The sequence below is a fragment of the Hirsutella rhossiliensis genome (genome assembly GCF_020360975.1).
Source record: "Hirsutella rhossiliensis strain HR02 chromosome Unknown scaffold00026, whole genome shotgun sequence".
Classification (NCBI taxonomy): Eukaryota; Fungi; Ascomycota; class Sordariomycetes; order Hypocreales; family Ophiocordycipitaceae; genus Hirsutella; species Hirsutella rhossiliensis.
Window position 1 is genome coordinate 25404 of NW_025408692.1, and position 15631 is coordinate 41034.

The following is a 15631-nucleotide window of genomic DNA, read 5'->3' on the forward strand; positions in this document are numbered from 1 at the left end:
ACCGGAAGCGGGCCAAGGGGAGCTGAGGAGATGGCGTGGGAGGGTGGGAGGGGTGGTCGCGGAGCGGTGTTGCGGGGCGGGCGGTCCCCGTTCGGGTGCCAAGCCTGCTTCCCGGAGGGCAGGCCGGTGGCGGTCTGCGCAGAGTGCGCGCGATGGGCCGGGCGTGAGGGGGCGTCGCCGGCCATGCACCTCCATGGGCGGCTCGGCTGCGAGCACGCGTACCCCGACGAGCTAAAGGACCTCACGCCGCTCGAGGAGAAGCTCATCTCGCTCAACTCGTGCTACGGCTTCGTGACGAAGTATAGCATCCCCGGCGGCCAGAGGCAGAGCGTGAGGTACCCGAGGCACGTCAAGGGCCATATCACGGTGTTCCCGAACGACGTGCAGGGCCTGGCTGCCAGGTGCTCCCGCACCCGCTGGTCCGGGTCATGGACGAGATCCACGTCTCGTGGCAGGGCGCTGAGAGGCCCGGGCCGCGGGACCTATCAGGCCTGCTGTCGGTAAGGCGGTCGGCGGTCGAGAGGGCGCTGGCCTGGCTCAGGAGAACAACCCGCTCTACGGCGAGGTCGAGATCGACGCGGCGGAGATAGCCAGCTGGGGCGCCGCCGCACGGGTGCCGCCGGTGGTGTGCGAGCGGCTGGAGCGAAACGAGCCGTCGGCGCGGGAGAGGACGCAGACGGCGCAGGTGGTGCCGCCGTCGGAGCGGGCCATGGACGACGGAGGCGCGGCCGAGATCGAGGAAATCCTCGCGATGCTAAGGCAGGGCCAGGACCCCTCCGAGGAGCCGCGACGTCGGGCTCACGTGCGAGGACGACGACAGGGACGGCGCTAGGCCCGAAGAGGACGGGGACGTAATCAATGAGGTAACGTCTTCCGGCATGTTCCCGTTAGATGGGGCGCCAGATGTGGCCGACGCCGAGAAGATTCGCTTCGCCCGCGACGCGGTCGGGCCCGAGGGAGCGCGCGCCAGCCGAGGACGTGGTAGGGACGGCGGCCAGAGGGGCGGCGGGCGACGGCGGCGACGGCGAGCCGTACATACAGGTGCGACGCGGCGAGGATTTCGCCGACTCGGCGGACGCCTCCTTCTTTGCAAAGGCCTTTCCGACCCTGTTCCCTTTGGCTTAGGCGGGCCGAGGCTCGCCGACGAGGACGCCGCGGGAGAGAGCGCGGGCCTAGCGTCGGGAACCAGGGCGCCCAGGCGGAGCGGGTTGCAGAGGGCCTTATGTCGACGCGGAACATGAAGCTCCAGGCATGGGCCGACGTCGTGCTGCGGCGTCACGGCGGCCGGTTCGCGACGCACCCTATCTTCGCCTTCCTTGTCTTTAACATGGGCGTGCGGTCTAAGAACCGCCAGGCCAGCATGCTAGGCGTAGCGAGGAAGAACTTCGCAAGGGTCGAGGGCCTACTAAAGTCGTTAACGGCGCAGAGGCTCGAGGCGGCCAGCCGAGCTCGAGGCCACAGGTAAGACTAGCGACGACGGGGTAAAAGAGCTCCTCCGGTCCCTCTCCGTGTTCGGCTACCGGCAGCCAATGTCGAGGGAGAGCCGCCTTAGTATGCGGAAGAAGATACTATCCCTCATCGTTAGGTACGGGGTGCCGGCTATCTGGTTCACGCTGAACCCGAACGACATTACGAACCTAGTAAAGTTACGGCTAGCGGCGCACCGCGGCCGCGACCCCGACGAGGCCGAGGCCTTCCTAAGTGACCTAGGGACCGCGTATAAGCGGACGCGGCTGGCCATATCGGACCCGATGAGCTCGGCCGTCTTCTTCCACCGGGAGATGACGCTCTTCTTCGAGCACTACGTCAACGTCGGGGAGGAGTCGGTGTTCGGCCACGTCGGCGCATACTACGGGGCGGTAGAGACCAACGAGCGAGGCGCCCTCCACATCCACGGGCTCCTCTGGCTGGGGCAACGCGGGCATTGGCGACGCGCTCGCCGGCCCGGACGCGGAGGAGCAGGCGGCGTACCGGGAGCGCATCGTCCGCTACGTAGATAGCGTCTTCTCTGAGGTAAGGCGGCCGCCTTAACACAACCCCGATGCCCCTATCTGGGGCAGGCTGAGGGCCTAAGCTGAACCGAGGCCGCAGGAGCTAGACGCAGAAGGTTACTGTGCCATGCAGGCAGAGCGGTCGGCCACGGCGGACATATCGTCGCGGCTCGACGACGTCGCGCGCTTCACGGACACCTTCGACGAGGAGGCCAACTTCTGCGCGGGCGCGACGCAGATCCATACGCATAGCGCGACCTGCGTAAAATACTCGCTCGGCGTGGGGGCGCGGAAGGGGGACCTCTGCCGGTTTAAGGCGCCGTGGAGGTTGGTGGAGAGGACGGCGCTGACGGCGGACGGGGTGCTCGAGATCCGGCGGACGCATAGCATGGTGAACCGGTGGAACAGGGCGATGGCAGTGGGGCTACGACACAACCACGACATCTCGTTCATCGCGACGCAGCGCAAGACCATGGCCCTAATCTACTATATTACTAACTATGCGACGAAGGTAGAGGACCCGGTGTGGAAGCGTGTGGCCGCCGCGGCCGAGTTCCTTCCTGTGCTAGAGCCGACGGGAGAGGGCAACAGAAGTGGCGCCGACCGCGACGCCGGCCGGGAGGGCGGGGCCGAAGGGGTAGCGACGGCGGCGGACCCCGTAGGGGAATAAGACGAGAACGTTCCTGCTTAAGGCGGCGAATCGAGTCTTTACGGAGCGGCCGCTGTCGCAGGTCGAGGTGATCGCGCACCTCCTAGGGTACCCGGCGGAGTTTAGCAGCGGCTCAGCGTGGGCGTATATAAACGCAAACCAGCTCTACTGGGCCGTCTTCCGCCGGTGGCGGCACCTCCGACGGGCGAGCGGCGCCGAGGCGACGGGCGACGCGCCGGACGAGACGGTCGTCGTCGAGGAGGCTGGCCTGAGGATCCCTCTCGTCGAGGCCTACCGGCACCGGGGCGAGCTCCTGCGGGCCTCTGCCTTTATGACTACGCATCGCTTGTAAGGTTAAAGCAAAACGGCAGCGGCGCCGACGGTATGGCGGGCTGGGGTGAGGTACCCTTCGCGGAGAGCTGGGCGTCGGGGAAGGGCTGGGTGCAGGCGCTTAGGCGGCCGGGTTGCGGGGCGACTGTATGCGTCGACGGATACCTCAGCAAGGAGTTCAGCGAGGAAGACGACGAGTCGTGCCACCGGAGGTGCGTACTATAAGACGGGGGGCGCCTAAGAGGAAGGCAGAGCAGCTAGGGGCATCGGCTAACAGCATCTAGGGCGGCGGTGCAGCACCTGGCCCTATTCGTGCCGTGGGGTCCTTCCTCGGCGAGGAGGCAGGCGACATTAACAACATCTGGGCACGGGCGCGGAGTCGCTGGCGCCGAGGGTCGCGCGGCTCGCAGACAACGTGCAGCTCCTCCGGCGGTCGGCGGAGGACGCGAAGCGCGACGCCAAGCAGTGGGCCGCCACGGCCGAGGAGGGCGGTATGACGGCGCCGCAGGCCGACGACGAAGGCAGGGGGCGGCCGAAGGGGCGAGGAGGCATACCGCGCCGGCGGGGCGGGCGACGCGGCTCGGCTCATCGACGTCGTCCGGAACGCCGCCAGCGCGGGACAAGTCACGGCGCAGTCAACAGAGCTGCTAGCGATGACGCAGCAGCTCTGCCGGTTCCAGCAGTCGGCGCTCGGGTCGGCGGCCGAGCTCGCGGCGACGGTGGTGGCGGACGAGAGGGCAGGCAGGCGGGTGAACCTACCGGGCTCGGCGCTGTCGGGGGCGGCACTGCCGCGGCAAGAAGAGGTGCGGGCCATCAAGTCGCAGCAGAGGAGCGCGGCGCGGGAGCGGGAGCGGGCGATCCAGGGCATCCAGGGCGGCGGGGCGGCGGCGGGCGTCGGGGCCGACCGCGGCGCGGCCCTTCGCGGGGTGATGGGGGGCTTCGGCGAGGACGACATCGACGTAACGGCGGCCGACGGCGACGCAGACGCAGGCACGGCGGCGGGGATGCGCGTGCGGCTCGGCCCGTCGAGCTCGTTCGTCGCCGCCGGCAGGGAGCTGGCGGGCCAGCTCACGCTCAACGAGAAGCAGGCCATCGCCCTCCTAATCGTGTGCCGGCAACTCGACCGAATCCGGCAGGGCGACGACGCAGGCGGCGACGGTGGTGGCCAGCTCTGCCTATTCATCGGCGGCGAGGGCGGCACCGGCAAGTCGCGCGTCATCGAGGCGCTCGTCGAGCTGCTCGCCCGGAGGACCTATCGAGCCGGGTACTGGTTACGGCGACGTCGGGGACGGCGGCAGCGCGGATCAACGGCATCACGCTGCACTCGGCCTGCGGCCTTACGGTCGGCCAGGGCGGCCGGGCGGGAGGGCGACGAGGACATTGACGGCGTACGGCTGGCGGGCCAGGGCGAGCGCTTCGTCGACGGCCGGTCGCGGATGGACTGGCAGGAGAAGGAGGTGCTGGTGATCGACGAGGTCAGCATGCTCGGGGCGCGGACGCTGCACGCCGCCAACGAGCAGCTCTGCCGGCTGCGGGGGTCGGCGCGGGACTTCGGCGGCATCCCGGTAGTGATCCTCTGCGGCGACTTCCACCAGTTCCGGCCGGTGCAGGAACGGTCGATCCTGCTGCCGAGCGCGGCGGTGGCGTGGGACGAGGACGGGGCGTTCGCGGCCGAGCAGCGGCGGCAGCACGACAAGGCGCACGCGCTGTGGCGGCGCTTCACGACGGTCGTCATGCTAGACGAGCAGATGCGGGCCGCCGGCGACCCGGAGCTGCGGCGGCTGCTCGGGCGGATCCGCCGGGGCGAGCAGGACCGGTCGGACCTAGAGCTGCTCAACTCGAGATGCTACCGGCCGGGCAGGCGGATCCCGTGGGAGACGGGCCTGACGGTGGTGACGCCGCTCAACCGGAACCGCTGGAACCTCAACCTAGAGGCGGCGCTCGCGTTCCGGGAGAGGCGGCGGACGGCGGCGCGCGTCTTCCTCTCCGAGCATAAGTGGAGGGACGGCGTGCCGACGGAAGAGGAGGCGGTGCTAATGCTAGGCCAGGGCGACGACAGCGCGACGCCGGTGCCGGCCGTCTTCCTCTTCGTGCCAGGCATGCCGGTCGTCGTGAACCAGAACACGCACCAGGGGCTAAAGCTTGTGAACGGGGCCGGGTACACGGCGGTGGACGTCATCCCCGACCGCGCCTTCCCCGGCCACCGCGTCTCGGCGGAGCTCATCATGCACTTCGGGCCGCCGGCGGGCATCGTGCTGGCCTCGGAGACGACCAAGGACTTCCACTTCGTCGGGATGCCTGCCGGGACGATCCTGCTAACGCCCATCAGCGTCAAGATCACAGCGCAGCGGAAGCGGCCATGGCAGCGCAACGACGTCAGCCGGAGGGGCCTGCCGTGCGCCGCGGCCTTCGCCTGCACCGACTATAAGGTGCAGGGCGGGACGCTAGAGCGCGTGGCGCTGGAGCTGCGGGGGGCGAGGATGACGACGGTCGAGGGAGGGCGGTGCCGTCGTCGTGCGACCCGTATAGCCTATACGTGCAGCTGTCGCGGTGCCCGACGCTCGACGGCATCATGCTCGTATCAGAGGTGCGGAGCGGGACCTAGTGGGAACCGGGTGCCTGAGGAGATGACGGCAGCGCAGGCCCGGCTAGAGGAGCTTAGCAGGCAGACAACACAGGAGGCGGCCGACTGGCTCCGCAGGTAACGCAGGCGCCCTGCATTTTCCACACTTCTGACGTAAAAGGAGTGTAGGTTAAGGGCCAGGAGGACGGGCGAAGGGGGTGGTCTGTGGAGGCGTGTGGTCTATGGCGGAGTTAGAAGCCGGGCCGGCTTGGGCACCTTCCTCTATGTGGTCTGCGGCGGCGTATGGTCTACGGAGGCGTTGGAAGCGAACTGCGCAGCTGGAACTAAAAGGGCAGCAAGGGGCAGGGCATTATGCATTTTTATTTATTAACGAATGAAAAGCGAGAACATCGACGAATCAAAAGCGAGAAAGAACAACCGACGAATCAAAAGCGAGAACGCCAGCGAATCAGAGGCGGCATTTGCGGGGAAATCGATGGCGAATTTTTTCTCCCCGGGAGGAACCCTACAGGAGAAGGCTCGCCTCGGGCTCGCGCAAAGAGCCTTGAGGAACAAAAGTTTGTGGTTGAAATTTGAGGCTGAAAAGGGGGATTTATCTGTCTGTTTGATGTTTCAAGGTTTTGTGGTGGTTGCGGCATCACTGGCACGGAAAAATCTTTCCGCAGTAGCTTGCATCGCGCGACGGGTGATTGGGGCGAAGAAGATCGGGCGCCAAGCTGTCAGTCATGTCATGCAGCAATACGTGTGAATAAAAGCAAGGAGAAGATGAGAAGTGATGGAGGAAGAGGGGATAAAATAAGGCGTCGAGAATTCGGCCTTGAGTGGCCTACTTGCTGTTCTAGTGTTCTTCGCATCATATGCGTCAGTTAATCATAAAAAAAAAACCTACTGTCTGATCATTTGTACGATAGAGCGCACATCGCAGGAGGGTATCACGTGCGTCAGCAGGGAACAACGTTTACCCGACACGCGCACAACCTATCAAACCTCACAGCATGGTCTAGATAGCGAAGAATAACAAGAACAACACGATCATCGATCAAAGACCCAACTGAGCCTCAGTTAACCTATCCACACTGATCAGTTGTTACCTTGGCTGGTAACCTCAGAGCAGCAAGATAGAAGAGACTTCCTCAACGCATCCTCACGATCTGTGGCGCTCTGCGAAGAAAGAAGTGCTACAACGCGAGACTGACTACGAAGACCCGACCGGCGCCCACTCTATTCAGTCAACCGTGCCTAGTTGTTTGCCTCAGCCGCTGACCTCTTAGGCGTGCCCTATCGCACATACAAATCTCTGGTATCCCGCTTGATTATCAGCTTCATTGATCACTCTCGATCAATTTGACCCTCTCTTGACACCTTCTTGCCCTATTCCCTCGCAGATTTTCCTGTCAAGCCCCATCCGACATCATGAGCAGCAGCGCAAGCGGCACCAGCGCGAACGCGAACGCACCGGCGCTCGACATCAACGAATTCCTCGATATTGCTGAATTCAACCGTGGCCTCGCCACAATCTTCAACATGGACCTCTTCAACACCCCAGTCAACGAGACTTCCGATGAGATCCACTATAATACCTTCGTTCTCGCCCGCATCGTTGATTATAAAGTCTCCTCAACATGTCAAGGTCTCGAGCTGCTTGGATCATTCCAAGAAGACTTTGAGGATTGGGAGGAAGACGACTTCAAGAAGGTCGATCCAAGGGTCCGTAAGGTCCTACGGAATACCCTAAGGTTCAGAGGAATCTATACAGGAAAGCTGAACGCAAAGATCACGGCATTCCTAGTAAATCTGAAGAACCGTGACCGACTTCCTGAGTGGGATGAAGACGATCTTCGTGATGCCATCTTATACGAGAAAACGGCCGCCTACCGACGCCAACAAGAACTCCTCAGACGATCGCCATCGCTAGCAACAACCCCAGCACCAACCCCAGCACCAACCCCAGCACCAGTCACTCCCGATCTAAACCTCCCGCAAGACCCCCCCAATGACCAATCCCTACCCCTGTCACGATCGAATCAACAGCAGCAGGAACTTATGATCAGACCAGCTATCGACCGCGAAGCTTACCGGACCGTGCCCCAGTCCAGGTCCCCAATGAAGACCTCGATCCTGCCATCGCCAACCAGTTTTCTAAGCTATGGGATCAAAGCTCAACTATTCAGGTGACGCCTACGATATCCTAGATGATAAGATCCGTTACTTTCTCGATGCCTGCCTCACAGCTAGCATCAAACCGTCACAATTCCACGCTTTGTTCTCAAATATCCTCACGAAGAGAGCAAAGAACTTCTTCGTGCATCAAGTCAGCCGCGATTCAACGTTCGCGGAGATGTATCAGAAGATGAAGCAGCACTTTGATACGGAAGTCAATAGGCAACAGTATCACACTGACTGGACCTCGATCAATTTCACACAGCTTCGGAAGGAATCTCGAGAAGCCTCTCTGTGAAATCCTCCAGGCTCTTCTTGACAAATTGCAGCTATGCCAGAGAGCTCTTGGGAATAGCTATGGCGGCGAAGACCAGCTAATTTCAACGACAATTCGAGCATGCCGTGGCGTGCCTGAATTAGAATTCGCCCTCTTCGTGCCGGCTAAGACCTTCGAGGGACTATCTTCACAGCTAAGATCGTCACTCACAACCGTCAGCCAAAGACAGCCCGGACAGCCCAGTCAATATCTTCAAGATCAAGACCAATTCTTTACTGACCGCCGCTATCAGCACCCCGCTGACAAAAGGAAGAAGTGGACGAAGCGCTGCTACGTCTGCGGCAAAGAAGGCTGTTTTTCAACGAAGCATCCGGATGACGAGAGAAAGAGGGCCAGGAAAGATATCTTCGAGAACGAGGATTTCACGGCCAGAAGTCATCTTCCGTCCATTTACTACGTTCCTTGCCGATTACGAAGGGGACCCAGATGAAGATCAGACCTCTGATTCTGCTGACGATGACTCTGACGATCAAAGCGATAGCTTCTTTGCAGCTGCCTTCCTATCTAATAGAGCTTTTCGCCACCGCATTCACACCGTCGAGGAGAATCGATATGCGAGGAATCACAGCATTTCTTGCTCGATCGCTACAACCGGACCTCTTTCAAGGATCCTGCCTGACACGGGTGCAGCGAAGATATCTACAGCTGGGATCGACCAATTCCGCGCGCTCCAACGAGAGATGCCGACGGTCCAGCTACGGAAGAATGCGACGATCGCAACGGTCAGATTCGGTGGAAACGAGCCGACGAACACGATCGGGATCACAACAGTCATTACCCCGATTGGAGAAGTCGTTTTCCACGTTATCAATATGTCAACGCCCTTCTTGCTATGCCTCAAGGATATGGACCGTCTCGGTGCCTATCTCAACAACGTCACGAACGAATTGATCTGCGGCGATAAGAGGATTCCGATCGTACGCAAATGGGGTCATCCGTGGTTCTTCCTACGGAAGGATGAAGCCGCTATTGCCTTCCTATCCGAAGCCGAGCTTCGGCGCCTACACACTCGCTTTGGCCACCCGTCAGTACACAAGCTACATAAGCTACTGACAAGCGCTGGGCATGATGTTGAATTCGAAGCAATCGCGATGATCCGAAAATTCTGTCATTTTGCCAGATCAAGGCAGACGCACCGCGCAGGTTCAAATTCACGTTAAAGGATAACTGCGATTTCAACTACGAATTGATCGTCGATGTAATGCATCTTGACAGCCGGCCAGTCCTTCATGCCGTTGACCTAGCAACCTCTTTCCAAGCCGGACGATTTCTTCAGAATATATCGGCTAAAGAGACGTGGGAAGCACTCAAATTGTGTTGGATTGACACATACCTAGGCCCTCCAGATGTTATCACGCACGACGCTGGTACGAATTTTGCCTCCTCTGAGTTCCAAGCAGAAGCGAAGCTGCTAGGAATAACCTGTCACCAAGTGCCCGTCGAAGCCCACTGGTCAATTGGCAAGGTGGAGAGATATCACGCCCCGATTCGAAGGGCATACGAGATCTTGAAAGCCGAGCTAAAAACAGCATCAGCTGAGTCGTTGCTTCAAATGGCCTTCAAATCCGTCAATGATACCGCCGGACCTGACGGTCTAGTGCCCACACTACTAGTCTTTGGTACCTACCCTCGGATAACGATGGATTCGCCGCCTTCTGCTTCCGCGATCACACGTGCGAAAGCCGTGACGAAAGCTATGGCAGAGCTACGCAAGCTTGTAGCTAAAAGGAAGGTCAATGACGCCCTCAATGCCCGTAATGGGCCCAACACGATTGAGAAGATGCCACTATCATTGCCGCTTGGTAGTGAAGTTCGAGTATTTCGTGAGAAAGGAGGATGGAAAGGCCCATACAAGGTCCTAGCTGTGACAGACACAGAGGTCACAGTTGAGCTGACAACGGGCCAGCTAAATTTCGCAGCACGGCTGTCCAGCCCTACTTTCGCCACCCGGATTCGCAGCAGCAACGAAGTCACAATGTTCTACAGCAGCCACACGCTGACAATCAGACTGCTGACAATCAGGCTGATAGCATCAACGTTGAGACCGAAGTGCCTAAGCCATTCGAATATCCTGAGCCGGAGAGACCACGCAGACGTGGCAGACCAAGAAAAGTCCTCGAGATCAGCAGCAATACGATACCTTCGTTCCTTCTAGTTATTTCCTTAGTCTTAGCCCTTTTCGTTACCTCGATCTCAATTTTCACCCGCTAATATGTTTCTATCGCATAAGGAGTGCGCCGCCCTCGACCTTGCCGTAAAGTTACGTGCAGAGAAGAAAATCACTACCGCCGGACGACCGTTTGAAGCCTCTGATGACCTCGAAATCACGAACCTGCTAGGCGCAGGCGTCATCGTGCCCGAACGATACGATATGAATAAGCATGGAAAACACAGGCTATTCAAGTCACGAATGGTCCGGGAGGTCAAAGGCAAGAACACTGCTACACCGTACGAGAAGTCTCGTCTTGTGGTACAAGGATATGGTGACGACGAGAAGCGTGAGATCCTCACGCAGGCTCCAACAATCTCCCGTCCTGCCCAGCGGGTAGTACTCGCTCTTTCCCTTTCCTTTGCTCTTTGAAGATGTCTCTTGCTATCCGAGACATTACGATGGCCTATACGCAGGCATCGACCACTTTGAATCGCACTATCCTCATCTCTTTGCCACACGAATTAAAAGAGAGATACCCAGGGGGAACCATCCTTCGTGTGGTCAAGCCATTGTACGGAATCGCTGAAGCAGGCGCTCATTGGTTCAATACGTATCATGAGCATCACCGCATCAAGCTACAGATGGAGCCGTCAACGTTTGATCCATGTTTAATGATAACGACCGCAGAGATCAACGTCACGACCGCAGAGACCAACGCGGATACCGCACTTCAGGTTAATGCCTTCGGCGTTGCCGCGCTTCAGACTGATGATACGTTATTGGTAGGCACAACAACATTCCTGCAACGTGAAGACCGCGAGCTATGCTTCAAGCCAAGCCAAAGAAGACCCTACGAGAAGGCGATACCTGTGATTTCAACGGCAGCCTCATTGCTCTAGAGAAGGGCTATCTTCTAGTCATGCAGAAAGGTCAGGTCAACAACCTCAAAATTATCGATCTATCCACGGAAGATCGGGCCCAACGATACGTGGAACAACGTGCCCGTGGCGCCTATATAGCCTCAATTTGTCAACCAGAGGCTAGCTTCGATTATTCAATCGCGGCACAATCACAAGATCCAACCGCGGAGGATTTTCAGGCGTTGAATAAACGGATCCAATGGCAGATCGACAATCCACAAAGAGGCCTTCGATTCGTCCCAATAGGTCTAGAAGCAGCAAAGGTCTTCGTCTTCACAGACGGATCATTCGCCAACAACAAGGACTTAAGCTCTCAGATCGGATTCGTTATAATCATTGCAACCGAGACTAAGTCAGATGAGTCATTCACGATCCACGGAAACCTGATCCATTGGAGCTCGACGAAGTGCAAGAGAGTCACCCGCAGCGTCTTGGCTTCTGAGATATATGGATTAGCTTCAGGCTTCGATTTGGCATATGTGGTTGCAGGACGATCAACCAGATTACAAGCCGCCTTGGATTACCGCAAATCCCGCTCGTTGTGTGTACAGATTCGTACAGCCTGTACGAGTGCCTAGTGAAGCTTGGCACCACCACGGAGAAACGTCTGATGATCGATATCATGGCGTTGAGACAGGCCTACGAACAACGCGAAATCACCAACATCCGCTGGATCAACGGAGCGGATAACCCGGCCGATGCAATGACGAAGCTATCTCAAACGGGGCCTTAACCCGATTCGTTAACGACAACGAGATCACGATCCGGCTCGAAGGCTGGGTTCAAAGGAAGGAAGATATGACCGCATGATTGACGATTTTGATTTAAGCTTGCTATCGATTGTTCCTTTGTGTTGAGATACCCGTTTTACATGTTGTTTGGGTGTTACGTTTAGTGCGTTTTGTTCGATTCTTAAAGAGATGCCAGTGTCTGATCATTTGTACGATAGAGCGCACATCGCAGGAGGGTATCACGTGCGTCAGCAGGGAACAACGTTTACCCGACACGCGCACAACCTATCAAACCTCACAGCATGGTCTAGATAGCGAAGAATAACAAGAACAACACGATCATCGATCAAAGACCCAACTGAGCCTCAGTTAACCTATCCACACCTACAGAGTATCTAAACATCTAGAACACAAATTATGGCGATGTCTACGGTCCGAGTCGAGTTCATATGCCAATTTGGCGCCAGGCAACTCATCCACAACCATAGCATTCCTCGGAGCCTTGTGACGGAGGCAAACGGGGCCGGCGGAGATGCTGAATACAACGAGCGATTTACACAGTCCATGATGCCTCTTATGAAGGAGCACGAATCAGCATGTCGCAGTGCGTCGGGTGCTTTCTGCGAATGCTGCGGGCGGTTTGCGACAGACATCTTACAGAGTCCGATATCGATGCTGCACGCAGACGAGGCTCGCATTGTGGTTTGGGTCACATCGTTATGTGGAAGAGGGCAGTGCGAGGTAGAAATGAGACAGGAAATGCAACTAGTAATGGGGGAAATGCGGCAGGAGGAGGAAAGGCGAGATAAGTTTCTAGGACGCAATAGGTGCATGGAGGTCAGGCTGTGCAAAATATGCGGGACGACCGTGGGAGTGAAGCGGTGCAGTAGATGTCACGCAGTGGCATACTGCGGCACGGAGCATCAAAAGGCGGACTGGAAGGTTCACAAGAAGGCGTGCGTGCCCCGAGAGGCTCAACAGACACGGAAAGTGTGGAAGGAAACGATGACTAGAAGCGAGGTCGTAGAGGGGGTGGTGGAATATAGCAGTTCGGTTTTTATATGTGCTGAGAAGTAAGAGCACATAGTAAGACAAAGGGGTAAAATTGGGTTGTTCTCTGCATAAAGAATATATTAGCAGACTTTTATTTCACATAACTAGATAAGATATATAGCTATTCCGTTTCTGCTGTTTTTCTACTTAGGTGACGGTTTCGAAGCGGCCTAGTCGGCGAGTCTGATGTGCAGGCGACAATTGAATTAAGGAAGATGCCGAGGCATTCTCCGAGGCAGGAGTCTGACCGGCTGTTTCCGGATCGCTAATATGGGAAGCCGCTAAGAGGGAGCAGGATCGGGTAGCAGAGCCCCCAGTATCGGTAGAAGACGAAGGTTTCGGGGTCGTCAGGCGCGGTCTCTTCGTCGGCGTGCCGGCAGGGTCAGGACAGGGACGCTTCTGCGAGGGTGTAGCTAGGTCGGCCAAAGTAGAAGTTGAAGCAGAAGTTATTAAAGCCGAAGGTGGAGGACTTGGCGGGAGGGTACCAGGTGTTGCCACGGAGTAAGAGGCAGCGAGTATATCCCGGAAAGCGGCCGAAGCGGAGGACGGTTTTTCCTTTAGTGGTGTCGAGATAGCCGAGGACGAGGCAGCCGCAGTGCTGGTGGCCTTATCGAGAAAAGTCCAAGAATCCGGGACGACGATAAAGACATAGTCTCGGTCGGAGCCTGGGGGATGAATCATGACGCGGTGACTGAGCAGGCCAGCAACTTTGCCTGTGCAGGTAAAGGGGATGCTGGGCTGAAAGTAAGAGTCCTTCCTCTCGGCCATCTTCTTACATAGTATAGCCCAGGGTTAGCGTGAATGGGGAAGATAACGAAGACCTCGAATTGGTGGAAGCCTCTGAAAGGGATCTTGTCGGGAATGCCAGGAGCTAGATACGTAGAGAGCTGGACGAAGCCGCAGCAATTTAGCTGGGCGGCGTCTAGGTCTGGCAGAAGGTCTTGTCGTAGCAGGGAGTGACCCGGGCCAAGGATGAAGCCGGTGAAGGAAACGATAGGCGGGATGCAAGGGAAGTTATCCATAGAGGCGAAGAGTCTAGGGAGGATGCTAAGAGGACAAATCAGCCGGACCTCTCGCCCGAGAGCCGAGAGCGGTACGCGCTAGGGTAAAATGGCACGCCTTACGGCTGGTAACCCTGGTCGCGGACGACGAGGGCGGGCATGGTGTAGATAAGGGTGTCGCCAGTTTCAGACTCTAGGCCGTCGCGCTGCTTAACCTCCCAGGCAAGGGCGTAGGGTGGACGCGGCCGTTCATAAAAACCATTCCTCAGACCATTCGGAGGCGATAACAGGCTGGTTGTAAATAGAGATTGAGACTGAAGAAGATGGATGTCGGCGAGTCGTCGGTATCCAATCGGAGCGGCGCATATTCCGCGGTGAGCAACCATGAAGGAGGTGGCAAAAGATGCGGGCAATGGTCTCGGCGTTGAGACCTCTAACGCGATGCTCGTCCTGATGGGGAAATCTCGAGGGCAGTCGGGCTGGACGAAGAACATCATAGACATATCACCACCCGCGCCTTTCTGGCTATCGAGCGGCTTTCGAAGGTGTGGTGGAGGTAGCGGTGACGAGGAAGACATCGTGCATATCTATGTTGGCTAATAAGTGGTTTGTGCGCCTAGAAAATGATCGGTATAAGTCGTTAAGAAGGAAGTAAGAGGTGGAGAATAAAGCGGCCTTTTTTATAAATCCAAGGTATTATAGAACCAGTGGGGAGAGCGAGAAGCTTTGCCATGGCAAGTTTGAATTTTGATAAGGATGCGTGGTGCATAATAGCTCTTGACCCGACGAGTAAGCCAACGAGTAAGCCACACGAAGAGGCGGTGTGGAGAAGGTTGCCTGTTAGAATGGAACGGAAATTTAGGGAAGACTGTCTTGGGAGCTATCGTGCCGGGTGAGCTGAATCAGATGGCAGGGCTATTCCTTTTTCCGTTGCAGCATAGGTAGCGAAGAAAAGAAAGTCTAATTTGATGTTCCTTGAAACGCATACCTGCAACGACAGATTCGGAAGATGCGGAGGAGAGCAGAGTAGTAGAAGGCGGCCTTAGATGGAGTTGCGGTGTGTATTCCTATGCATGGGCTGGTCGAGGCCGTCCGGAAAGGATGGACGGACGGTGGTAGGGTGGTGAAGGGGAGAAAGGGGGTTCTCGCGGATAAGCATTGCCGCGTCGGCTCAGTGCTAAAAAGATCACAGGGTTTAGTTATAGGAAGGATTGGTAGGAAAACGCCAACACGGCGGACCATTATTGTTAGGAGGCGAGATAATATTGAAGAAAGATCCGGGGGCAAACTTTTATGGTCCATCATCCGTGTGCAGAGCCGCGGCGTTAAGATAGCATCGACATGGGAGAGAGTTCTCGCTGCGAGGTTCGGTCGGTAGAGGGAGAAGGTGAAATGGTGATGGGAGCAGCGGCCGTTGCTGCGACGAGAAATGTCGCTGCGGCGAGATTGAGCGCAATGGATGATTCGCTAAAGCGGGTGTCGGGATATAAGAGACAGGCAAACGTGGCATCCAGGTTTCGGCCCATCATGGCCAAGCAGGGGCTGGTCGAGGAGGTCTCGCGAGGAGAACAAGCGGAAGCGCTTAAAGAGCGTTGCCCAAGAGAAGCCGGCGAGGCGGTCGGCGGCCAAAGGGAAAATCAGTATTGAACGATGGCATTTCGAAGGCGGCCCCATCACGACTTTCAGCACCGATAAACGTGGGTGATGATAAGCTAGTGAGCAT

At 57.8% G+C, this 15631-nt stretch overlaps 3 protein-coding genes across 3 annotated transcripts; 2 read left to right on the top strand and 1 right to left on the bottom strand.

Moving 5' to 3' along the window:
* Positions 1–1222: 1222 nt before the first annotated feature.
* Positions 1223–5675, top strand: HRG_11893 (PIF1-like helicase domain-containing protein; the record flags this gene model as incomplete). The annotated part of the gene is made up of 10 exons (XM_044870363.1): positions 1223–1461; positions 1586–1822; positions 1875–2013; positions 2092–2601; positions 2654–2887; positions 3088–3182; positions 3255–3292; positions 3381–3461; positions 3613–5473; positions 5576–5675. The coding sequence occupies 10 exons, from the start codon at positions 1223–1225 to the stop codon at positions 5673–5675; spliced, it is 3534 nt and encodes a 1177-aa protein (XP_044714539.1).
* Positions 5676–8731: 3056 nt separating this feature from the next.
* HRG_11894 (uncharacterized protein) lies at positions 8732–11856 on the top strand (the record flags this gene model as incomplete). The annotated part of the gene is made up of 11 exons (XM_044870364.1): positions 8732–8968; positions 9172–9249; positions 9784–9861; positions 10074–10163; positions 10225–10480; positions 10529–10549; positions 10891–10985; positions 11042–11207; positions 11280–11475; positions 11521–11531; positions 11675–11856. The coding sequence occupies 11 exons, from the start codon at positions 8732–8734 to the stop codon at positions 11854–11856; spliced, it is 1410 nt and encodes a 469-aa protein (XP_044714540.1).
* A 1316-nt stretch (positions 11857–13172) lies between these two features.
* On the bottom strand, positions 13173–14486 carry HRG_11895 (uncharacterized protein; the record flags this gene model as incomplete). The annotated part of the gene is made up of 4 exons (XM_044870365.1): positions 13173–13267; positions 13393–13678; positions 13729–13954; positions 14032–14486. The coding sequence occupies 4 exons, from the start codon at positions 14484–14486 to the stop codon at positions 13173–13175; spliced, it is 1062 nt and encodes a 353-aa protein (XP_044714541.1).
* Between the last annotated feature and the right edge of the window lie 1145 nt (positions 14487–15631).